Here is a 26,511-nt window from a genome sequence, read left to right as displayed (position 1 = left end):
CTTGTGTGTTTGTTGAGCGACGTGTATATGCTTTACTGGATACGGTAATAGAAGCACATAAAAGTCTGTAGGGGAAAAGAAGTTAAAGTGAAATTAAATCTCTTTGCCCCAAACAAAATAATAATAAAAAAAAGAAATAAAACAAAATGACACCCCCTTTTGGTTTAAAATGCACCGCATGTATTTTTTAACAAAAACAAATTTGTGAGGAAAGTAATTCGTTGTTATTGATTAGAAAATGTGCGGAATGGGTGCGTGTATGCATAAGTGTGATTTTGGAGTGCCCGCGTGGTGTGTGTAAATGTTCGTTTATTTGCGCGCAAGTGTGTGTGTGTGTGTGTGTGTGTGTGTGACTGCACAAGTCTTATTCATCTTTCAAAGCCTTTTTCACTAGGTACTGGAATTAGCTTTAAAAGATATACCTACATACATTCGTTAGGGATGAAAAATAATGGAACAAAGAGCATTTGGTTAGATGATTTGAATATCCCTGAGAGCCTTTTGGGCTCCAAAGTAGTACTGGCTGGATTATAATGCAAGCATGCATGTTCTCTAGGAAAGATCCAGAAAGATGTGTTCAGATTTTTGTACTATACACTGGCTTTCTCTGATTAGCTTAAAAAAACTAGTAAATGCAGATTTTGTTCAATGAAGAATTATGCAATTATGTTGCAGTTACAGAGAACTATTTTCTCTAGTGAATCAATGCCCCCCCCTTGGAGTTCTTCGCCCACAGACTGACCTATCAGCTAACAGGGTGCATTGATTTATCTGTTCCCTAAAGACTTGAGGGAACGTCAGTCAGTCAGGACCGGACCTTCAGTCAAGCAACACCTATCCTCTTCTTTCGTCCTTTGTCCACTGGACACCTTGCTCGAGCATCGACAGCCTCTACTGGAGACAACTGCTATTAGCTTGATTCTGACCGACTGATGACAACTTCAAAAAGAACTTTCTATTCCCTCTTCCTTTTTCACAGTCCGACCTGCCAGTTTCTGCGACCAATAGATATTCTAAGTTGTTATTGTTAAAAAGAAGTTTGTTGTTCATTTGTGCCGTGTTCATGAAATATATTTTATTAGTAAGATAAAACAATTATCTTTCTAAAAATGGTGACCCTACGTGATAAACATTTACTGCGCTATTCCTCTTAACCACATAAAATACTTAACGTTTTTGGCCTTCGAGCCAAGATCAAGGTGTAGTATCTGTTCTTCAGATGCTGCACTTCAATTTCTTGTTCTCTGTCAGTGGAGAGAAATCCTTCACGACTGAAACAGTTTTTAATTTTTGTTCCTTTTCTCCACGTTAAAAAAACAACCCTGGTGTCTAACTCTGTCCTGTGGGAGGGGAAGCATTCCGGGCCTTGATAAGTGGTGACTATCATGCAAAAAAAAAAAAAATTAATTATAACGTTTTCCTTAATAGTTACTATCAAATAGTTTGAAAATTCATTTCAGTGGGATTGTAAAGTTGTGTTCTGTCCAGCCTACAATCTTTTGAGTCAGCTTCAATAAACTTGATAAGATACACATCCGTTTGTATAACACGCAGTCTTTCAACTCGCCAGTCGTTCCTTTTACCGCTTCTTTTATGCATCGTGCATAATCTAATTCGCACAGAGTTTGCGTTACTCACTCATGATCATCAAATGCAAAAGTGACGTCGCCATTTGACCTTTTTTTTTCCTTAAGCGCATAAACACGGCACCCATGCTAGTCAGGTAAGTCATGATTTTCCCTACAAAGTTTTATGTGAAACTGTTAAAAAGAAGTTAAAAGTTAAAAAAGACAATAACATTTATGAAACCCAAGCTGATCCAAGAATATTTATTTGTAACATTTTCACTAATAATTTCTTTCAAATAGATATAGTTGTAAAATAGTAAAGAAAGAAAAAATACTAAACTGTTTTATTCTATTATAACTATCATAATTACTTTCAAATAAATTAATAACGTAATTAATTATGATTACTTTCCAATAAATATTTTGATAGAATAATCAGGAAAAAAAAGCCAAAATGGAATCCAAATTTTGAAAAAAGGCCTTATTGTTTCAAAGAAGGCCAAATTCGCGAATTTGGCCTTAAAAATGCCAATCAGGCAACTCTGGCCCAAAACTGGTCTTCCTACAACGCTATAAAGAAAAAAAAAATAAAAATAAAATAAAAAAAGAAAGAAATCACGATTATCTCCACTTGGTATCGAAGAACTCTTCAACAGAAGAGTTAATTTTCCCTTTTCCCAAGATCCCTAAGCAGCTTTCCTTTTTTTTTTTTTTCATTATACAATTTTCAAAATCCGTAAGCAAATATTAGTTAAAAAAAAAAAAAAAAAAAAGAAATCGGGCTCATTCCTGAAGGATTGACCCGTGATCTGTCGTGGCTGAGTGGTGTGAGCAGCTTGATTTAGCTTTTTTTTTTTTTTTTTTTTTCATTATTGTTGACAGAACAATTATATTGTCCCATACAACGCCAAAATACACCATGAACATCAACGTCAAAATACTTAAGGGACGACAATGCTGCGTCAAGGTAAGTAAAAAGTTTAGAACTGACTTTGAATTAAGCAAACAAAATGGGTTTTTGTAAACTGCTTTTATAATTGTAAGTGTAAAAAGCAAACGTGGTACAATGTACATAGTTTTTAGAATCTCCGTGGATTGTAAAACAAACATAAGCACCATAGTTTTTAATGTTGATTGCAATATTTCCTTTATTTTGCTTCCTGTACGAGATCATTTCTTGTGTGTCTGTGTTTCTCGACTCTACATGACTTAGATTATGTCTTTGTTTATTTATTATTCATCGAATATTTACTGAAGTAAAAATACAGTAGCGTCAAGTTAGAACTTTTTAAAGTTTTATTAAAAAAAAAAAAACTTCATCAAAAATTGGCACTTGTGTAGTTTAACATATCGAAGCAATTTTAGGAAGTCATTCTTTACATGAGGAGAGGATGCGCTTTAACTCTTCCTTGCGCGGACGGAACTCTCTTAAAATGCAAACATTGGGATACTTAACTTCGCTCATGCCAAACAATTAAATCTATCAAAATGCATTTTTTTCTTCGATACTAGTGCAAGTAGTGCACTTATTGATCCGTGCTGAAATAATAACGTTATTATTGAAAAAGCCATTCTTAACATGGGGAGGGTGTTTTGTACCTATTCTATACTTTAACCTTACAATTGAATAAGAAAAACAAAACTTTAATTAAACTTGGAAATGCGATTTAAAAAATAGCGCGGATCAGTAAGTGCACTAGCACCGTTTCTTCATAAACAAGTCAGCCATTTTAATCCTTTTTTTTTTTTTTAATTGTTGACACCACCACCACCACCACTAAAACAAAAACACTGGATTACAACCCTTTTAAATTGAAGAGCAATTTCGAAGCATTTAACGTATCGAATACTTGATTAAAACCCTATGGTAATTTTTTACTTTAAAAAATAAAATTTGATAATAAAATAAAACTAAATGGAAATGAAATCACTCCCGGGCAACAACGGATAAGTACAGCTAGTTATAAAATAAATGGTGCTTATTCAAATTAGCACTTATGGCGGTAATTAAAAGTAAATACAAAAAAAGTTTTTATGATGTGATGTATGTACTCGTTACAGAATGAAGGTGTCATATTCTAAAAATTACGTAAATCGATCAAATATTTTTATTTTTTTACTAAGAAAATCAAATTTTACGATTTTAACCGATTTTACTAATAAACTTTTTGGAGTGCTTATGCACTTATGTTATCGTGCTATTTTTTAACATAGTATTTTCAAATTAAATTCAAGTTTTACTATATCTGTTTTTATTAAATTGTTAGGTGAAACACAGAATAGTTCCAAAAGATCCTTCCCTCCCCATGTTAATAAGAATGGGAATGGCTTCCTAAATAATAACGTTATTATTCGAGTACGGTAACATAAGTACTCTTTTGAACATAAGGCTGATTTTTTTTTGTTCGTTTGTTTTATCTCGACACATCGATTTGAATTGTCTCCCCCTTATTTATTTTATCGTATTTCGTCATGCTCGATTTGCTTAGTCGTAATTAAGCACCAAATAAATAAATAATATGCTTGCTTTTTGAACCCAACTGTTTTTAATGCCTAAACTAAGTTTTATGTTTAGTTTGACAGAAGTCGATTTGTTTCGGTTCAAATTCTGTAGAAGCACCGTTTTCTAATATCTTTACTCTCTAGTCAGAATTTACGGTGCAAAAGTCTATAAATGGTCCACAAGTAATCTTTTTTACTATAAAAATCTGAAAAAAATCTTTATAATGTATGTACTTGTCACTGCATGAAAATGTCATATTCCAAAAAATCACGTAAATCGATCAAGTAGTTTTTTTTTTTTTTTTAATCAAATATTATCAGACATTTTATCGAAGAAAAACTTCACGCCATCTTGTTTTTGAATGATACACTGCTAGCGACACCTATTAGGAATGTTTGGAATATAAGATCAGCAAGGGGCGGACAATCGACTTTCCACGCTATAGAAAAAAAAAAACTTGTAAAATTAAGGCATTTATAAGTTTTTGAGGATGTTGAAAACGAAAATAACGTTTAAAATTCCAGCAAACGAGTAGTTTCCAAGATATGAAGAATTTTACGTAAATTGAGCACCCACACGTTGACGCTCCTCCAAGAAAAATTCGGCAAATGTGCATTCCAGCGGCGTAAATTCAAGTTTTACACTAGTGGTGGCCATAAAGTGGGTGATCATTATACGTTAAATTATTATAGAAAAGTGATCCCCCACTTTCTTTAAACAAACATGTCTTCATATCTTGGAAACTACTCGTTTGCTGGAATTTTAAACGTTATTTTCGTTTTCAACATCCTCAAAAACTTGTCTTAATTTTAGAAGTTTTTTTTTTTTATAGCGTGGAAAGTCGATTGTCTACCCCTTGCTGATCTTATATTCCAAACATTCCTAATAGGTGTCGCTAGCAGTGTATCATTCAAAAACAAGATGGCGTGAAGTTTTTCTTTGATAAAATGTCTGATAATATTTGATTTTAAATAAATAAAAAAAAAGAAGCTACTTGATGGATTTATGTGATTTTTGGAATATGACATTTTCATGCAGTGACAAGTACGTACATTATAAAGATTTTTTTTCAGATTTTTATAGTAAAAAAGATTTACTTGTGGACCATTTATAGCCTTGCACCAAATTTACTTTTGAAATTACCAATTTTTAAAAATCTGCAATAATTAGAAAAGGATGACATTCGCAGGTGATTTTGGAAGCTTTTAAATTGACGGATAGAAAGTTTTCAATTATTATTATTATTTATTTATTTTTTTTTTTTCCAGTCACGTGAATTATTTCGAATGAAATGAGTTTCAAAATTACCCACAAGCAACTTATTTTTAACTTAAGCCACATTTTAGCAAAAAAGAAAAGACAAGGTGACATTAAAAACACTAATTTATAGCGAGTTTCATTGTACACGTAAAACATCAAGATGAAAACTCACCGGCAAACATGTAGTCGCCATATTTATAAACAAGCTTAGCTAAGTAAGAATGATAACTCTAGTTAATGTGAACAATAAGCACCTCCAAAATTCATCACAGAATTACCCCCCTCCCACATGTAAAACAATGTAACTTTATTATAAATTAATATTATCAATATAACTTTTGTACTATTTAAAAGAAGGGCAAAATAAACTAGAAATAATTTTTTAAACATTTTTTCATCATGCGAAAATAATGAAATTGCGAACCGAAAATCTTGTTTACATAGTTGACGCTTTAAAATAACCGTTCCCATGTAGTAAGCATTCCGAACGTGAAAACATACCTGTTTAATAAATCTAGCAAAACTCAACTAATAGTCAGATTTTCGTGAAATTTTCGGTACTTATCCATTTTAAAAATGAAATTACATATAAAATGCAATTTTCGTAAAATATGAGGGGAAATATTTTTTTAGTGCATGTCCCCACCCCTATTTATTTTTTGTGAAATTCGAACAAAATATATTTAAATCGATCGAAATTTCTATTTATTATGAAACTCCTGACAGGCAATAGCAGAAGTGCTCTAGTCAATATAAATTTCCACACCATCTTGTTTTCGGTTTAACTTACCCCAAAATTCTAGCCTCCCCCACCAACTCCTAGAATTGTAACAGTCATAAATAAAGACTTTATCTCTTGAAGAACTGTCTCTGTTATGCGATTTGATTACACACTGACCAATCAGCTTGCAGGGCATATTGATTTCATTTATCACCTGAAGAACTATTTCAGTAGAGAGATTCCTGAAATAGGGGTAAGCTATAGAAACAAAATTTTTCAAATAAATGCCAAAAGTGGCTTATTACCTTCATTTATATGTAAATAGATGGGAACAAGTGATTTTTTTCAAAACGGGTCAAAATTGGAGGGTCGCTGGCCCCAAACGTGATTTGACCGCGTCAACCCGTGAAAATGGCCCAAATTTCGCCCCCGAACACACTTAATCATTTATCGAAAGCCACAGGGTACATTTTTTGACTATAAATGCATTTGTATCATTAAATCTTACATTCCCATTGGCTATCCCACAAGTATAGGGCTTTTTAGGGTATCTCAGAGTCCAAAATGGGTCAAAATTAGCCAAAAATGGTCGGAAATCACGGATTTTCCAAAATGCACCTCCCAAGCCACACAGGGTGCAATTTTTGACCATAAATGGCTCTATATCATTAAATCTAACATTCTCACTGGCTATCCCACCTATATAGGGCTTTTCAAGGTATCTTAAGAGTCCAAAATTTTATCCATGTGAGATAAGTCTGTTTCACAGATCAAGTTGTGAGATGGCAGATTGGACAGAAGCTCTGTATCAACTTTAGTAAGATCAGTACAACGTGGCTTCTCTCCTTCAACAGAAAACCCAAATTCACGCCCTCGTTATCTCTGGATATCAATAGCACCCTGTTGACAGAAACTTTCCATGATGTGGATTCCAAGCTTGGACGTTGGTTTTATCAGATTGAAGGAATAGTCAACTTGATACTTCCTCAAAGTTTCCAGATTATTATCTTTTAAATTGTTATAGAGATCAGGGAGAATGTTCAGCATTACATTTGGGGTTTCACGCTCGCACATGTTGAGAAATGGCAATGTCACTTTAAACCGAAACCATGCGACACATTTCAATGCCACTTCTACGTAAGGAATTTCGAGGTAGAGCTGACAGGCTTGAACCAGCTGGTTATTTGCTCCAGTTTCATGAAAGAGTCTCTCTGATATCTTCGATGGATCAATGCAGCAGCACTGTATGCAAGGAGACCAAATCTTCGTTCTTTATAGAGAGCCAATTTCTTTGGTTTCTCTTTCTTCCTCAGCAAATCATCAAATTCTTCATAAAGAGATGTCTTATGACCATCATTCGACACCAGCTTTCCCATGGCCTGAATCACTGCTGGAACCAATCCTTTTGACAAAAATGAGCGTATAGAAGGCATCATTTTGAAAACTTTTTCTGGAATACAAAGTTTGGTTTCAATTTTCTTCAAAATTGACAAATTTCCACTGTCAAATACCTCACAGCTGTGACTAACACAGAGTAGATGGAGAGGTATATGAGTTGATGACAAACTTTCATGGTCTTCCTCAGAGGATTTTATACGTATGATGATAGGTTTCATCAAAATAGGATAAATTTTAAATTTGAAAGTGGTTCAACTCCCTTAGGTTAGGAAGTTTTTTTATACATGAAATATAAATTTCATCAAAATAAGATACACAGTGGTGGAAAAAAAAATTGATGCCTTCTTTTAACTTTCTTAATTTAAGAAATAAAAAGTAAAATAAATTTCTGACAAAGCAAAAAAAAAATCAAGTTAATTGCATAATTTTTAGTAATTTTATAAGATTTTGAAGTTACTGGAATCAATCTGCAGTCAGCAACCTTGGTGAGAGTCTGTTTTTCATAAGCAAAATTGTACCAACCTCAGAAAAAAATCTCAAAAATAGAAAAAAAATCCTTAAAAACACACTCCTTACTCGTTTTGTTTGGTTTGTTAATGTTGAAAATTAGCAACTCATAAAATTTATAACAAATAAACATTTCCAGAAAAATTGAGTATAATTTTCATTCTTTGTAAAAAAAAAAAACATGCCAAAATTGTACATTTTTTTACCCAAATCAGGTGATATATTTTTTTCATAAATTGCAAAATATCTTCGTACTGGCTAAAGTTCACGTATTAAAATATATACTTTTAGGAATCCTTGGTTTATGGGCTATCTCATGCAATAAATAGATTTATGTGAGGTTTAGCCGTTTGCAGAATAATTGACCCTGAAATATTTCATGGTTACAAGAAAAATTTTGAAACATTAAGATTTTCTCAATTCTTTTCATAATTATGTGTCTTTAAATAGAAAACATTTGTTGCAAGTGGATGTTGAATACAAGCTATGTTGTTAGTTTACTTGTTACTGTTCATAAACTGTAGCATAGATACTCATTTTTAAGAAATTGAGAATTGTCCATTGAGAAGTTCTGTGTCCGTTTGAGATTTCCTTGGTTTTCTTTTTAAACTTTCCTTTATATCATTTAAACTTTCTTTACAATGTTTTTTTTTTTTTTTGTTGTTGTTGTTGTTGCAGTGATTGTTTTATAACATCAATATTTACGTTTCCGATATACGATTTACGTAAGATGGAAGAAATCAGCAAAGTGTCCATTACACAAAAACAAATCTTCCAAGTAATCATTGATTACAGGTTGCACTTTCCACCGACCAAATCCCCTGGTTATGATTGTTGTATCAGTAAATGTGGAATAGAATTCAATGTAATCCAAGATTCTGCTGATTGGTTGGAATTCTTCAAATCCTCATGGATGCAATTCAATCATTTTAAGAGTCAGCCCAAGAAGAAAGGCAATTCAGCTGTGCTCGAACTTGCTGCTACAGAAGTAAAGTTGTTTGATGCTGCCTTTGTAGTTGTTGAGAGTGAAGATGTTATAACAACAAAGAAAAGAAAGTGTTTCAGCGACCTGGTTCCTCGAATGATGAAAGAAAGGGACAGATAAAGACCTCAATGCTGTCATCCCCACAACTGATAAGTCGTACAGAGTTGAGAGCTGAGGATCTGTGTGCACAACTTGGCAATAAGCCATATAATATAAAGACAAGAATTCATGACACGATGAAAGATTTAAAGTTTAAAAGCATGTGTCAGGACGAGGTGATGCAGGTTGTATTCTTTGTGCTAGTAAGCAGACAGACTGGACAAATCCTGAATTTATTTCTGATGGATTCCCAATGTGCTGAAGATACTCTGAAGTTGTGGGAAAGTCTAGTTGATGATGATGATGATGGTGTGGTTTCTACTAAAAGTGATGACTTCAAGACCAGGTTTTTTATTTATTTATTTTTTATTTATTAATCTTTTTTTTACATCGGAATCACCACTTATTAAGGCCTGGAGGCTACTCAAGAATAAGGGTTAATGGGTATATATTAGTCAATGGGATTATAGCATAGTAATCGTAAGTAGTGAACATTTTGTAAATTGGATTACTTAGGGGGACGGTGTTACAGTGAAACTAATTTCTGTATCAGACCAGAAAAGTATCACCATGCCTACATCAATGGCATTACATGGTTCCTCAAAGTTATGTAGCATTGCCACATAGATTACGAACAATGGATTGAGAAGTCGGGGGCATTAAGTGACCCGATTCATGCCTCCAGAGAAAGAGTCTTCGACAAAATTCACATGGAAACTGGTCTCTATCTGGGTAGATGTAATATTGCTGGAAAAGATGAGACCCCAAGAAATGACCCTCAAGGAAGATGTTTTTTTTTTCTCTGAGGATGTTATTGATGTCATACAAGAATTGACTCCTGTGAAACACAGGGATAATTTGTTGCTTTTACGTCACCAGTTGTCAACAATCGTTAGTGTTGTATCTTCCTCAAGACAAGTTAATCATGTATAAAGATGAAAATTCTTTGCCAAATACAATTAGGAATATGTGTGATCATTTTAAATGGGTGAAGCTAAATCCTACTTTACATGGAATAATTCAATATTCAGTCGAATTGATGGCTATGAATTAAGAGTCCAACAATAAAAACGTTCATAATTATTTGCAATTCCTTTCAAGGAAAACATCAATTGAACAGTTAACTGATGTTATGTGTAGACTGCTTAAACGTTCTGATCCTGGTGTTGTGAAGCAGTCCAATCAATTGCATCCTAATAAGTATTGCACTGAATGTGGTGCAAATGATCACACTATTTGATCTCCTGCTGGGATTTTCAACCTACCAAGGAAATTTTATGTTTCTCTTGTTGAAGATATCTTACTTAGTTGATATGTTGTAATATATATATATATATATATATATATGTGTGTTATATACTATTTCCGTATTCACATTCTGATACTTACAAGACCTGGATGATTTTTCACTAAGATATGCCCAAATATCTAATTTGCACTTTTTGGGAGCAAAATTCTGAATTTAGGTTTTTTGGACCTTACACACACAAAATTTACATTTCTGAAATATTTTGATTTTTCTGTATTCGACTCATCATTTTGTTTAAAAAAAAAAAAAAAAAAAAAAAACCCTCAACCACTTCCTGGGGACTTCTCATTGTCTTTATTTCCACAAATCAGCAATCTGGGTCCACAGTGAGATATATTTAAAGTTTTAAGGGAATACTTTCATAGCTTCCTTAAGGATGCACTTAGAAATTCAAGAACACTTCCATTGTCTTCCCCTGTAAATTTTACATGAGAATACACTATATATATATATTTTTTTTTTTTTTTCCTTGATTTATATATTTACTAGCAGGCTGCTCAACATTGCCCAATTATAGAATACGCTTAAATATATTTTACTTTATGCAGATTATGTATTTTTTGTTATAGAGCCAATTCTCTATTAATTACATTGTACTTAATCTTTGTATATACTCGCTTGAATTTTGTGCTGAAGGGTGTCATCAGTAATGTTATGGCTTCGTTCCTTGTGCAGTTTTGGATCTTCCAACATTATACTACTCTAACTAAGCTGACCCCCGTCAGAGCTGATCAGGTTCTGACACACTTTGCTTCTGTGCCATGCTATGTGACACATCTCTTCCTAGGCCCGTTTTGTTCTTGGTACAGAACAGGGTACACATTGGATAAGTACATGTCGTTCAGATAAGGTGATTAAAACTGTGCTGTTGAAAGCTATTACCCTCCCTCACCAGAATAAATTCCTTTTATTTTGAAAATTATTTCTCTTCAATTTTCCTTGACTATGCTAGTACTGCTCTCTTTCTTGTATCTAAACCGCTCTGTGCCGTAGGTGACAATGATTTTTTGACATTATCTGGAGACTGTCTGCTGAGCGTCTACCTACAGCATTCAGAACATCACTTATATCCATGTCAAATTCTTGACACGCATGTTTTTTCTACAGCTATAGGCTGTTTTATTTTCCTTTTAAACATCAAATTTGATGTAATAAAGGAAATATCATTTCCTACATGAGGAAACTAGGTGCTATGGTGAGTTTCCTGGTCTTGCTTCTCCTCCCTCTGATCAGGATAATTTCTTGTGTATTGCATTGAGTTGGTCTTTCCTTGACATTTCATTAATTTTCAAACTCCGTATATTTTTGTATATTTTTCCGTGTGCACATAAATTCATAACATTGATCGTTTCCAGTAAGGCTGTCCTATGTGAGATCTCATCCCCTCCCCCTCTTGGGATCATTGATTTTATTAGTGTTTATAGCAGTAGAATATTTGGATCCTGATAACGGTGGTTAGGGGTGTGGAGCTAACCCAGACATGCTTCTTTTGTAGTTTCTCCTCACCGTGAATTAACTTTCTAATTTGTCATCCAGTCTGTTCCTAACAGTCACTGAAAAGAAAAAGCTTTGAATATATAATAGTGTTTTCAAAAGTTTAAAAAAAAAAAAAAATGACCTGGGTGCTATCAGCTAGAATCAAAACCAAAACATTTAGTTCTCTGGCAGTATTTGATACCATCTAAGCTAACGAGACATGCATATCAAAACTTTATAAATTAACATAGTTAAACATAAGTGCTTTTAAGTATTTTAAATGATTTTAATTGTCTTTTCATTAAACTCACTAACGCAATTTTTTAATTTTTTCATCACTCGCCGGACGACGACTTATGGAAGTCGAAAATGCTCATGAATGTGGCAAATTTCTTTTCACATTCAAATGGAACGTTCGAATACTAGCCTGCCAAAAAGAGAAAAAATGGATTGCAAGAAAAACAAACAGGCATTATCGCTGCTTTTCAATGAAACATGCATTAGAGAAACATAATAACGATATTTGCTCATACGTAGAGCACACACACTATGTCAAACTATGCCTGCCATGTAACTATTTTTCAATTTTGGTCCCTTAGCAGCTATTTTAGTAGCTAAAAACCGAATCAATTTTGTTTCACAAGTATGGATATGCCATATCTCAAGTTTCAATATGTGGACCAAAAATAGTATTTTGGTAGAGACTGTTCTCCAGACAGATATAGATTTATTCTAAATACAGCTCCAAATCTTATGCAGTTATACACAATGTAGAAAATATGTACAAATAGAACCGTGCGTAATAGTGAAATGAAACTAATCATCCAATAAGGAATCGGGGGAAAAAAAACGAACAGTGAATTAATAAAAGTTTGTTTTTAAAGGAATATGCAGATTAGTAAACCTTTATTAAGTCACTTGTGCATATCCATGACTGAGTATATTAAGAAGTTTGTTTTAATTTTTAAATAGAAAAAGTGGGTTTTTAATATCAGTTGTCAGTGCGACAAATAACTCAATTTTATGTATGTAGATGTTTTGAAAATTTTGTTTTTGTTTTTTACTATTTGATCATAAATAGACATTTTTATATTCACATGTATATCTTTTTTTCTTTTTTTTTTTTCTTTTTTTTTTTTTACAGATTTCTCCACTTGACTCCATTCATAAGCTGAAAGAATTAATAGCTGTCCAGATGGATATCCCAGTCGCACAACAGAAGTTAGTCTATCAAGGAAAAAACCTCTCAGGTTTGTAGACATTATATATACATAGATTTCTCAGATCTGTTAACATTTAGGTATTATGTATATGCATATACTTAACAGATTCCGATCACATTATGGAAAGGTTTGAAAAAGCCTTGAATTTTGAGCTTTGTCTTGAAAAGCCCTTTTTTTCTATTATCTTGTTTAGGGCTTGAAAATTAGATTTTTTTTTCTGTCTAGTAAAAAAAATTGTCTGAATATTAAAAATCAAAATTAATACATTTTTTTGAAATTGCATTGTATTATTATTTCTGGTAGTGTCGATTCAAGAGTTATGCCCCTTTATCACTACTCGATGTTATGGACTTGGCTTAGATGATAACAAATAATGCTGGAGAGCTATGTTTTGGTTTCGATTCTAGCGGATGGCACCTAAGTCATATTTTTTATTTAACTTTTAAAATCACTTTTATTTATTGGGTACAATATAATAATCAATAGAAAATTGGTTTATGATAATAAATACAAAATCTGCATAAATTAAGATATCATATTAAAGTACATTTTACAACCTGGGAAACATTAGGTGGCCTGCTTCTATATATAAGTGATTTTTTTTCTGTATGTGTGTTGAGCAGTCTCTACTAAGTTACTCTGTCAATTTTTTGTCTGCAGACTTGAAACTTGATGTATAAGAGATTTGAACCTGTGGGACAAATCTGATGTGATTTTTAACCAGTTAAAATAGCTATTAAAGGGTAAAAATTGAAAAATTAGAATTTGACAAGCATAAATCGATTTAGTGCTTTACTACATATGTACAAATATACATTTATACATTAAAGTATGTTCCTTTTTTAAGTCTTGATATCCATCTGTCGTTAGCTCAGATGGTAATGAATAATGCTAGAGTCCTAAATGTTTTAATTTCAACTCTAACTGATACCACCAAAGTCTTCTTTTTTTTTTTTTAAACTTTAGAAATCACTACTGTATATTGGTTACAATATAATGATCAATAAAAAATTGGCTCTATAATAAAAAATACAAAATCTACATAAATTAAAATATATTTAAGTGCATTTTATGACTGAGCAATGCCAAATGACATGCTAGTTGTTTATATATCAAATTTTATTTTGGAGACTAATTTTGTCTGGAGAAGGCTTTGAAAATCTGTATGAACCCTGTAGAAACCTTATGCATGCATAAATCTCATAGTTAAGAGTGACTCTATAGACCTATGTCATTAGCTACTACATTGAAATGTAGGGGAGGGAGTTACTTCTTTCCCAGGATTATTCCACTTTCCCTTTGTTTTCACTATATAATATTGAATGTTTAGCAAGGAAGTATCAAGTACCGTTTTTAAGTCTTTGGTATAACTCAAGTGAGAATTGAATCCTCGTATTAAATAGCGAGCATGCCCACCATTATGCCAAAACTTTAAAATAGTTTTTCTTGTAATATTTTAATTTTATGTTCTGAATACATTTTTTTTTATTGTGTAGAGAAGTATTTTTATTAAAATAAAACCAGTAGCTTTTTTTTTTATTATTATTTAAGATTGACAGAGACACCCAGGCCATGGCTTCCCAAACAAAAGCGTTAAAAATTATAAAAAGAAAAAAAACAAAAACATATATGACTAAAATAAAATATTGATTCACGTGCATGAACTTTGTACACCTACCAGTATCCTCTATCTCTACAAAGCCACCATTCACCCATGCATAGAGTATTTTTGCCGCATCTGGACTGGTGCACCAACCTCTAGTCCAGAGGTTCTCAACCAGAGATAAACTTATCCCTAGGAGGTAAAAAGTTATATAGTTGGGAGTAAATGATTGAAGTACTTAATAATTTAATAATTATTGGTCTATCGACTTAGTTGGATTTGAACTTTAGAATTCACCCTCGTCCGTTTGTTCTCAAAATTCTCAATAACCACTGATTACATTTTTCTGAAATTTTGCATGAAGTTACTGAGGGAGGAAATGCAACATTCTTGGATTTTTTATAAAAATTCTGGTTGCGTCATAAGGGGTCAAAATAGCCAAAAATAGCACTTTTCAGGGCATAGAATATTTTCCAGCCATTAGATTTTGCTGAAAATTACTCACAAGCAAAACCACATGAACATACATCTGGAAATGTAATATTTGACCCTGGGGAAAATTCTGGTTGCGTCCCCAGAGGCGTCAAAAGGGGTCAAAATAGCCAAAAATAGCACTTTCCGGGGCATACAATCTTTTCCAATCATTAGATTTTGCTGAAAATTACCCAAAAGCAAGACTACATAGATATATATTTGACCTTGGCAAAATTCTGGGGCTAGGGGTGAAAAACACCTTTTGGGGCTAATTTTTATTTTTCTCCTAAAATTCAAGGCATCAGTCACGGGACCATATAGTTTTTCGCTTGTTTCTTTTCCGATTGTATCATGTCTAAGAAACGTACATACCCGGATTCATATTTCTATTCTCTTGTTATTACTGAAAAGTATAATTACAAATCTTTCTTTTTGAAGTGAGGAATTCATGTTAAGGATGCAACAGAATTTCTTTTAATAAGGTCGTTTCTTAACATCATCTGATTTATTAATACAGATTATTTAATCTTAGCCATTAAAAACCACCTACATGTGACGAATGGAATTACGCGATAAACAGAAGGAATGAGAAAAGGTATTCTGTCAATGTTAACATGACAACGAGCACACATTGTAATAATAAGCTCTTGCTGATTTTTCTCTCTTCCAATCTGAAGCATGTGGTATAACGAAAAAACGGTGGCGTGTTACTTTTAATATTGTTAAAAACCAAGATTCTCTCTTTTCACCACCAATACTCAGATCATTGTTTGGCCTGAATCAAGATAAATGATTTTCTTAAGGAAGCCCCCTTATTTCGATAATCTGCTAGAACTGACTTTCATACCAGATCTGAAATGGAAGCCATATATACAATCTGTTGCTAAGATTGTTGGGAAAATGGTTGGATCATTCGCCACAGAATTACATGACTCCTGATGTAATCCTTTACTTATATAAGACTCGGGCACATTCTAATGCTGCTATATCTGAAGTGCTGCTTGGGGCACTCTTTCTTGTCTTGACAAAGTCCTAAATCGACTTTGTAATCTAGTGGGGGATGATCTTTTCTCGTCCCTACAGCCTTTTCACACACAAGTGATGTTGCTAGCCTCCCTCTGTTGTATCCTTATATTCATGGTAGATGCTCGACTGAACTTTAATCCTGGTTCAACCTATAAAACATTCACAGCAAGAACTCATCTTATCACAACTGCAAAGAATTATCCTTTCCTTCTCAATGTCCCTAGTGTTAGAATTTCCATGAACAATTTTTTTTTTTCTATTAACATTCATAGAATACAGTGCTATAATATTGCTGTAGGGGAAAAATCTATAAAAGTAAAAATAGACATTTTTACAAATCCAGCAAATATAGTTTTTATTAAGTGGAGTAATGTTTTTTATATATAAAAAAAGAATAGTTTTACAAATCTGAGCAATTATGGAATAAGAATCCTGAAAGCCGAGAGACTCGGAAGGACACATTTCAGTCGATACCGGTTGATTGCCAACATAGTGTCATTTATAAACGAACATACACAACCCAAGGTGTTTATTCGTTGATTTTTAATATAAGGAAAGATTTATTCGTAGAAAAATGGTGGGAATATATATATTTCATGTGTGGTGTGTTTTTTCAGGTGGAGTGGAGGTAAACGAACGTGGAGATCATGATTTTTGTTTTTCAATGCTCACCTTTCCTATCTTTGGTGAGTGAAGGAAAAATCCTCTTATACCTAGGCAATTTTTATGCATCAAATATTAAATCTTTAGTTTAATTTACAAAACTGTTGCAGATACAAACTTTATCATTTTTTTATGTAAGCGCCAACAAATGAAAGATTTTATAACCTTTATTTAAAAAAAAATCTACTTGCCTCTCTACAAGGCCAAAGTTAGATACTATGTAATGTAGGGAACATAAAATATTTAAATAAACTAATTTTTAACAATGTTATTTTAAAATTTTTTTGTTTTTATCATTTCAAAAAAAATTTATTTATTTGACAATGGTTTTACTTTTTACAAATTTTCAGATGAAAAAACGATCGCGTCATATCAGATACCAGAGAACGGAAAGGTCTTCTTAGTTGCAAAGAAAGCTGATGCACTTGAAAGCAGTAATGACACTTCCAGTCAGCGGCCGACACAGTTCTATGACAAGCTGCGACATTTCCTTCGTAGGCACTTCACAGACTCGGATGCAGAGTTGGTGCTAAGAGAATTCAAAAGGGTAAATTTTTATAAGCTTTTTTTTCTTTTTTTTTTTTTTTTAAATGATACAAGAATACCCATTTTCTCAAAAAAATGGAGGGTAGAAATGTTAGTTTTCCAACCAATAAACCAAGCATATAAAACTAAGCAAACCTTTTACAAACTTTAGACATTATTTGGACTACTGTTCTCATCTTTAATGGTATTATCACATTTTGTTTGATGTAACTTCTAACCATATCCAGGTGCTCTTTGTTGAATTCCGAAATCTGTATGGACAAACTCTTAAGTGACTTAAAGATCTTAGATATTGGAGCAGAAACTAGCGTTGGGACTGTTAAGAGGAAAAATTGGAAATTTTGTGGAGATCAGAAGCGGAAAAATTTATGCCTATTTTCTGATACCAAAAACAATTATTTTAATTGTTTTTTGTTTGTTTTTGCTTAAAACTTAATTTTCTATTGCTGGTATCAATGAAAAAAATTTATTGCTTTTAAATTACCAGTTAAAGTAAAATCTATAGATCGCAAGTGTATTTCATTTTGGGAAAATATATGCACATACTAGCAGGGAGCATCCGGCATTGCTCGGTCATAAAATATGCTTAAATATGATATTTTAATTTATGCAGATTTTCATATTTATTATTTTAGAATTAATTCTCTGTCAATTATTTCATATTATATTATACCCAATATGCAGTTGTGATTTCAAAAGTAAAAAAAGAAAATATGACTTGTGTACCACCAGTTAAAACCAAAATTTATAGCGCTCCAGTCCGAGACATAACCAAATCAGTCATTGTCAGTTGGATAAGAAATAGTTAAAAATAAACTTAAGATTAACGTACAAATGTATACTTGTGCATGTGTAGAAAAGCAGTTTAAGTTAACTTACGCTTGCCAAGTTCTCATTTATTTCAATTTTGACCCCTATTTTAACTTGGTAAAGACCCATAAAAAAAAAAACTTTCACAAAAAATGAAATCATTTGTGCGGCCTCGTGCGGCTCTGCAATCTTCCGATCTTCTTTCTTGTGAGTTTTATAAATGAAATTATACTGGTTTTTGCAGTGATCCAAAAATGAAAAATAATTCTATAGCTAAATATTTAGATATTTAAAAAGAATCAGAATCAATAATTGTATTAAAATTGGGAATTTAGAACAGAATTGGTAATTGTATTAGAATCAGGCGGAAAATATTGGAATCAGCCAATTGCGTGTATAAGCCTACTGTCTTAAAAAATGACATGATTTCCACCTTTAGTTAGTCAACAGATTGCTCTTGTTCTGGCAACCATGATTGGGTAGAAATTTTCAGGAATTATGTTCAGAATGTTTAAGGTTCAATCTTCAGTACAGGCGATATATTACTATAATTGTTGAAAACTTTTACCCAATAATGGCTGAAAGAACAAGAGCAATCTAATCTTATTGATTAAATAATGGGTTTGTTGCATTATATTTAACAAAATGATATTACTGGACAACTCAACGCACGAATAACTGTTTGTGGGCAGTTGATGGATGAACTAAGTGCACATGTCTGGAAATTATTACCATTGCGTACTGCCCTCAATGAGAAATGCTTAGTTGGGGGCAGCACATGGTTTGGTGACAAGTCTAGCTATATTTCAGTTCTTATTTTTTTGAAAATTGTGGGTCAGACTTTATAATTTTTATTTTTTTTTTTTTTTTTAAGTTTGTACAGTCCAAAACGGATACATACAATATGACTTTTTTTTTTTTTTTTTTTTTTTTTTTTAAAGATATTTTCATTTTTTAATGTCTTGATTAAACTGTACAAGTGCCTTATTTTTTTTTAGATTTGCCTTTGGGCATTTTATTTTTCTATTTCTGGAAACAGAAGCTCAATTTTATTGTGGTAAATATCTTACTAAAAAAATGTATACTAAACATGAGTCTAGTTTGGCAACGAATAATGAAAATGTTAAAAAAAAAAACAAAAAAAACTATAGAACATCTGTATTCATACATTTTATAAAAAGGTTTATGAACATGTATCTTTAGTTTTCTAATAAAATGAATGTACAAAAAAAATTGGATTGTTATTTTCTTTTAATATTTTGGTTGACTAAAATAGAAATCAATCTACAGGCAGACATATGCCTTATTTATAGGTTTAGGAGAGAAAGGAAGTGGATTTTTTTTTTTTTTTCTTTAAGTAAAACTTATTTCGCATATTTTTTTTCTTGTAAAATTTTACTTGCATATATAAGATTTCTTTTTTTTTTTCTTTTTTTTTTTTTGTAAAATTTGAATATATGAAAGAATTTGATTTTGTTTGAAACTTGAGTATTCAAGACTTTTTTTTTTTTTTTTTGTAAAACTATTTGTAAGATTTATTTTTATTTTATTTTTTTGTAAAATTTTACTTGGGTATTTGTAAGATTTATTCTTTTGTTTATTGTAATTTTTATCATAATTAGTTGTTTTGGTTTTTACAGTAATGTTTACCTTGAATGTAACATCGGTAGGAAATTAATTTCTTATAAAGAAAATAAAATTACTCTATTTGATAATCGTGTTAGTATATAATTTTTATACAGAGTGAAATATTTTTCTTAAGTCAAATTATTTTTAAAAAATATTTGATGCAGACTTTTATATTCATAATAATTAAATTTCTGTTATTTCTTTTTGCAGGATTTGGAAAATCGCATGAACTGTCTAAGCTTGGATGATATTGAGAGGTTGGCCACAGTCAAGTTGTTAAAAGCCAGACAGACGGAATATTTGTAGCACTTTTTTTCTTTTTTTTTTCTTTTTTTTTTTTTACATTTAAAAATTAAAAAAACAATTTTTTTTTTATATTTAAAAGAAAAAAAAAAATCCAAAAAGTTTATTTTTTCTTTTCACTTTTCTAAATACTCCCTTTTCTGTGCGATTTTTGTCATGCCCAATTGGTAATATACATATGTGTGCATGTGGATATCTGCTTGTATGTTTCCAGTGTGCTACAAGAGTTATGAGTGTGGGTGGGTGGGTGGGGAAAAGTGACCTTGTTGGAGAGAGAGCGAGAAGGGAAAATGGTTATTAAACTTTTTTTTTTTTTCACTTTTTCATTCACTTATGATGCAGTTTTACAACAATATTAAAACGATGAATTAAATGAACTTTATTTTGTGGATGGATGAAAATGCTAAGTTTTAGTCATTAAAATATTTAAATATTATTTGGTTTGTTTTTATCCTCTTAGTTGTGTGTATATATATATATATATATATATATATATATATATATATAATGACATTCACTATTGTTTTTTTTTAATGTTTTTGAATTTTTCAGATGAAGATTGATAATTCATATTATTTGGATTATATGGATTACTGTTATTCAGAAAATTTTGACTAATATAACCTCTGGCCTTCTTCAGGTGTATCTTGTATCTTGTTGAACTTTACGCCACAAGTCCTTATGTAGGGACCCGTTAGATAATGAATAAAGTACAGGGTAGTACAACAAAATCGTCACCCTAGAAAAGACATGATTCCATTTCTATTTGATAAAAACTAGTTTTCATTTTTTGTTGCAGACCATCCACTAGTTGGCCAGTTGTGTACAAATCCCAAGAGCGATAGGAGCTTTCTATCATGTTTGAAAGTGACACAATGTTCAACAAGCAAGATTGGAGGTGTGCTGATGTATGACTTATGCTATCTACTGATCCAAGTTATGACAACAGGACCATTGCCAGCACCCTCAAAATGCATTGCTGGATTGCCACAAATAACATAGATGTGTCCAGGGTAATGAAAAAGTTTCTGGCCACAATTATGGTCTTTGGTGTGGTTTCAAGTGAGGGCCACATCATACCACCTTACATCTTCGAAGTCGGCTTGAAAATCAACAGCAAAGTGTACTTGAAGATGCTGAAGAGTGTGGTAATCCCCTGGTGTAGTCAGGCGGATCCTGGCAGACCTTGGGTGTGGCAGCAGCAGTCTGTGTTGGCCTACAAGTCCAAAGAGACCCAGGCTTGGCTTCAGAGGGGTGCTACGACGTTGTACTCTTCTTTCACTGTCCCCCCCTTCCTCCCCCAACCTGAACCCGCTGGACTCTTTTGTTTGATTATATGTCGAGAATATCACCAACATGACCTCCCACAACACCAAAGCTAGCCTGATTGGCGCCATCCGCTAAGTATTTGCCGAGCTCCAGCCAGCGCTTGTGGAAAAGGCATGCTCCCAGTTCTGGATCCATATCGAGGCAATGATTGAGGTTGAAGGTGGCTACATTAATTTGAAGTCAGCTCTGCTACATAATCAAGTTACCTGAATTGATTATTTTCAATAAAAGTTTTTAAAGAAAGCTGTAGTGTTGTTTTCTTACGGCGACACTTTTATTTAGGGTTCTGTTTGAAATTCTGTGTAAATTCCTGAGTTTGATAAAATACACCTAAAAAAAGATTGTAAGTTACCTCGATTGAAACATTATGAAAATAACACTCAAGATGGAACAGTAGTCCACATAGTATACATTCTTGGTTTATGTTAAAAACATGAAATTTTTAAGTTGCATCCATCTGATCTTTGCATTTAGCGATGAAAATACTATTTCAAACTCATTTGACTGGAAAAAGATATTTCAAACTTGTTACATAACAAATTTGGGGTTAGTCATAAAAATACTAGGAGTTGGAGTCAAACTGATCTTTTTTTTTTTATTGTTTACTGTTTTAACTTAATTCTTTGGGTAACACTAAGTAGATGCAGCTAGTTTTAACCCTTTATGATCTGAATTATGATGTAGATGATTAAAAAAAAATGTTTGCTGTTTTTGAATTTTTAACATGAGGATTGGTTATTCGTATTATTTGGATTCTTTGGACTACTGTTCGATAAATCCAAATAATACGATGAATAAGATGATCAAAATCAAGATGAGAACAATAGTCCGATGAATCTAAATAATATGAAAAAAGTGTTCATTAATTTTAGTAAGTTTAATGGGCAATGATACTATGATTGTTTTCTAACTGGAAAAATTATGAAGTTCAGTAGTTAAACTACTACTGAAAAGTTTTGCATTTCATAAACTTATTCTATAGTGCTGAAAAAGTGTTTATGACAATAATTGAAATCATCCACTCTCTGAGACAGATGGTGGCATACTCAATGTAAGCAATGGACAGTTGCAATTTGGAGGTATCTGAACTAATATGTATAAGGCGGCGCGTTTGAATTAAATCCCATTTTATTTATGCTGTTATATCCATTTGTTTACGACTTAACAAATTAGATCAACCAGGTCATAATGGGTTAATACAAAAACAGCAAATGCTTGTTCTTCATATTTAAATCATTTCAGGCTGTAATTCTATTACTAATTGTGAAGAAAAATAGAAGATACTACTCATACAAGCAGCAGCACCTCTGTTTGACCTGTCATGTGACAAGATGAGGGAAGGAAAAAGAAAAGAGAAAGTTATCTATGGCGCAGTTCATACCAACTCCTCTTCACTTATGCACAACAACAATTCTCAACATCTATGCTCTCTCTTGGCTGTCAAAAAACTTGACTTCCTGGCCTTTACAATTTGTCTTTCTTATAGCCGCTTTTACATTCGTATGCAAATTAGTGCCACTGTATGTATATAAAGAATCCATCTACAAACGTAAGTTTTTCTTTTCTTATTCCTTTCCCGTCCTATCATCTGACATGCCAAACAGAGGTGCTGCTGCTTGTGTGAGTTGTATCTTCTATTACATTAACAAAACTGGAAATTGTGAAAGAAAGGAAAAGAAACTGTAGGAGATCCAAAGAAAATTGGATAAAACAGATTTTAAAATGATTAAAACAAATCGCTGGAAGCTGTTAGAACATTTCCAGTTCAATTGCAAAAAAAATAAATAAATAAACGTTCCCTTTTCAAAGTAAAGCAGGCAGTCTTAATAGTAGAAAATCTAAAATAAGAAGTTTGGTATTTTGCACAGCCCTAAGGAGTTTTCTCTTGATGCCAAAGTCAACAGAGTATGAATTATTGTTTAAATGTGTTTTTTCCCCTGTTCACTGCAGTATGTTGGTCGTCCTGTGCAGTTCTAGGAGGTCCATGCTTTCAGACTTTACCGTTGAGAAGCAGTTAGTTTATTGCTAATCACCTGAGACGCTCCTACTGGGGAATGCCAACGGGACTGTCCAGGCATTTTTTTTGCAGGCCAAAATGCTCTTCCTCTAGGGCGTTGATTTTTTGATTCCATTTTCCTACCTTTGTGCCACATCTTTTTGCTGTGACCCCGCAACCTTGAACAAACTAACTGAAAATGCTTTTTCAAATACAAGTACGTAAAAATTTGCTGAAAATGCTATTTTTTTTCTTTTTTTTTTTTTTTTTTTCTTTTTTTTAAGTTAAGCATGACAGATAATCTACATATATAAAAGCGAAAATGTATGTATGTGTGTTTGTGTGTCCACTAAAAACTTTCGACAGACAGAACAAAAATTCACAAACAAAAAACCGTCCTTTCATGATGACCGGTTCTACGCATGCGTCAGATGACGTCATGACCTGATTTAGTTTAAATAGTTGAAGAGGGTTCGATCCTACCAACTTAGCAAAACTTTTTACACCCCCCCTTCCCGTTTATTTTTTATTTAAGAGCACACACACCTCGAAACACCCGGGCAATGTCGGGTACCCCCGCTAGTGTTAGATAAAAGACGAAAGTAAATGAAAAGCCAATCAGCAGACTAACACTTGATTTCTTTTAACAGAAACATCTTCAGAGCAAAACAGGTGGCATTTTTTATGCCTTTTTTTTGTTTGTTTTTTTTTTTTTTTAGAGACGAGTTATGAGAGAGAGAGAAATTTTTGTTATTTTGTTTTCATCTGATTTTTGTCTGATTTATTTAAACGAAAAATAAAATAAAAATTAACATTTTTTCCACTCCAAACAAGACATAAGGGGAGAGGGATACTTAGTTCTCTCTCTCGGCAAGAACTGTGACACAAGAGTAAGAAAGTGGGATTGAGAAGTCAGCACCCCGAAGGAGACGTACTTTGATCTGCAAAATCTCCTGTCAGTATTCTTTTGTTTTATTTTACTTCAGTTGAAGTTCTCAGAAATCAAGAGGCCCCCTACCTGGGGCTAACACTTGAACTCTATATGAGATACATAGATATTCGAATGTTCCATTAAACTTCTTTATCTCTAAAACATTGAGTTAGTAAAGAAATTGAGAACATAATTTTCCTCTCACCTGTTAATCATTTTTATATGTTGTATATCTTTTGTTTTGGTCTCTTTGTCTCGCTGGATTCCAGGAGAAGAATTTATCTAATCTGGTGGAGTATCCAGCTTTGTGCTTGTATGTCGTCACAGAATATAACTGGTTGTTAAATGTGGGAATTACAAGAAGACATCGTTTTGGCACCAAATTATTTATTTATTTAAACAGAAAAATAGTAAAACATTAGAGCAACAGATTATGTGAAATGCTGTGTCAACCATCTTGAAAAGTCTTCCCCTTTCCGATCCAGGGGAGATAACTCTTTGCTTTTCGGTTATTTTCCTTTATGACACCTCCCCTTTGAAATGTGATCCTTGCAAGAGGTTTTATGTGGATCTATTTGTAAGATTGGCGTTGGCTTACAAATTCGCTGTGTTCTTCTTGTTGGGACTTTGATGTGAGACTTGCTTTGTTTATTATTTATAACTGGAACACTTTGGGGTATTTCAAATGTGTCCAGTAACATGTGAAGGGATGGCTGCAGCATTTGGACACCGCTCTGGAAGGGATTACTGACGAAACTTATTCGCATGTCTAACCCAAATAGATGATTGTACATCTACGTCATAGACGACATTGTCAGAACGGCGTATTATGCGACCTTGTGTCCATTTTTCTTTACCATTACGGTAGTCTTTAACCAATACAGGTTGGCCTGGAAGGAATTTACGGGGTTTTGCTCCATGATGGCAATTAAACTGGTTTTCCATCATTTTGTTTCTTCTGTAAAATTTAGTTGTTGATGGACGAATAGCATCAATTGGCAAATGTAGTTTCCTATTAATAAGTGCTTCAGCAGGAGACTTTCCATTTGGGCAACTTAGATTTGGGGTAGCTCCGTAGCTACTTAAAAATATTTGCATTATCTCTTCCCCTTTTAATTTCAAGAGTGATCTCTTGAAAGTGTCCACAAACCGTTCTGCTTGTCCATTTGATTGAGGATGGAAAGGTGGAGATCTCAGGTGCTGAATGCTGTTTTGTTTACAGAAAGAAGTCCACAAATTCTGCCAAAGTAAAAGCAGTACCATTATCTGAAACTAATACTTTGGGCACTCCCAACCTGCTGAAGATTTCCTGTAGTTTTCTTATAGTTTCTTTTGATGAGATGTGGCTCATCTGAAATACTTCTGGCCATTTGCTGTAAGAATCAACTAGCACGAGATAATTTTGTCCATTTATTGGTTCTGCAAAATCAATGTGCAGTTATGACCAAGGAATTTCTGGAGTTGGCCATGAATGTAATGTAGTTTTTTTGGGTGGACTTTGCAACTAGTTGACATTTGGAGCAACTCCTGACAAGTTCCTCTAATTGTTTGCCATACTTGGCCAATATACATAACCACAGGTCAAGGCTTTCATCCGATTAATTCCTTGTTGTCCCTGGTGAAATTGTTTGATTTTGAAGATTAGATGGAACAACATGTTCAGCAAAAAAAAAGAATTCCATTAGTCTTAGACAAAGAAGATCTTCGCTGAAAAAATGGTTGAAGTTGCTGATCAGTGCACTTATTAGGCCAGCTGGTAGAGTGGAAGTGCAGAACATTTTGTAGTAGTGGGTCTGTGGCTGTAGCCTCCTGGATCATCTCCGATGTGACCGGTAGTGCCCGCACTGTGGAAACAAGTCCAGAGACAACTTCAGGTTCTAAACATATAGCAGCGATGACACTGTCTTCTACAGCTTTTTGATGAGAAGAGATGAGTCTGGATAACGCATCTGCTTGGCCAATTTTGCTGCCTGGTTGGTATTTTATGGAAAAATAATAATCCAACAGCATAGTTGCCCATCTTTGTAAGCGGTTTCTTTAAACCAAAAATACTTGTTAGAGGCTTGTGGTCTGTGATCAAATTAAAGTGATGGCCGTATAGCATTTTGTGAAATCTTTTTACACCATAGATAATCGCTAGAGCCTCTTTCTC

At 33.0% G+C, this 26,511-nt stretch overlaps 1 protein-coding gene across 1 annotated transcript; it reads left to right on the top strand.

Annotated features, from left to right (window-relative positions):
- The first annotated feature begins 2,340 nt into the window (after positions 1-2,340).
- LOC145293989 (ubiquitin-like protein 4A) lies at positions 2,341-20,170 on the top strand. Its single transcript, XM_080140885.1, has 4 exons — positions 2,341-2,535; positions 12,971-13,076; positions 17,166-17,362; positions 20,011-20,170. Exons 1-4 carry the CDS (start codon positions 2,488-2,490, stop codon positions 20,104-20,106), a joined length of 447 nt encoding a protein of 148 aa, XP_079997011.1. The 5' UTR covers positions 2,341-2,487; the 3' UTR covers positions 20,107-20,170.
- Positions 20,171-26,511: the final 6,341 nt, after the last annotated feature.

This window comes from Euprymna scolopes, chromosome 2 (genome assembly GCF_053919585.1).
Source record: "Euprymna scolopes isolate OS-2025 chromosome 2, ASM5391958v1, whole genome shotgun sequence".
Classification (NCBI taxonomy): domain Eukaryota; kingdom Metazoa; phylum Mollusca; class Cephalopoda; order Sepiida; family Sepiolidae; genus Euprymna; species Euprymna scolopes.
This window is presented reverse-complemented; position numbering and strand designations above follow the sequence as displayed.

Excerpts from the sequence above, each read along its gene's own strand:
- LOC145293989 (XM_080140885.1), top strand. The coding sequence starts at position 2,488 with ATGAACATCAACGTCAAAATACTTAAGGGACGACAATGCTGCGTCAAG. Across the intron at positions 13,077-17,165 it reads TCAAGGAAAAAACCTCTCAG|ATGAAAAAACGATCGCGTCA; the intron begins GTTTGTAGACAT and ends ACAAATTTTCAG. Across the intron at positions 17,363-20,010 it reads TGCTAAGAGAATTCAAAAGG|GATTTGGAAAATCGCATGAA; the intron begins GTAAATTTTTAT and ends TTCTTTTTGCAG.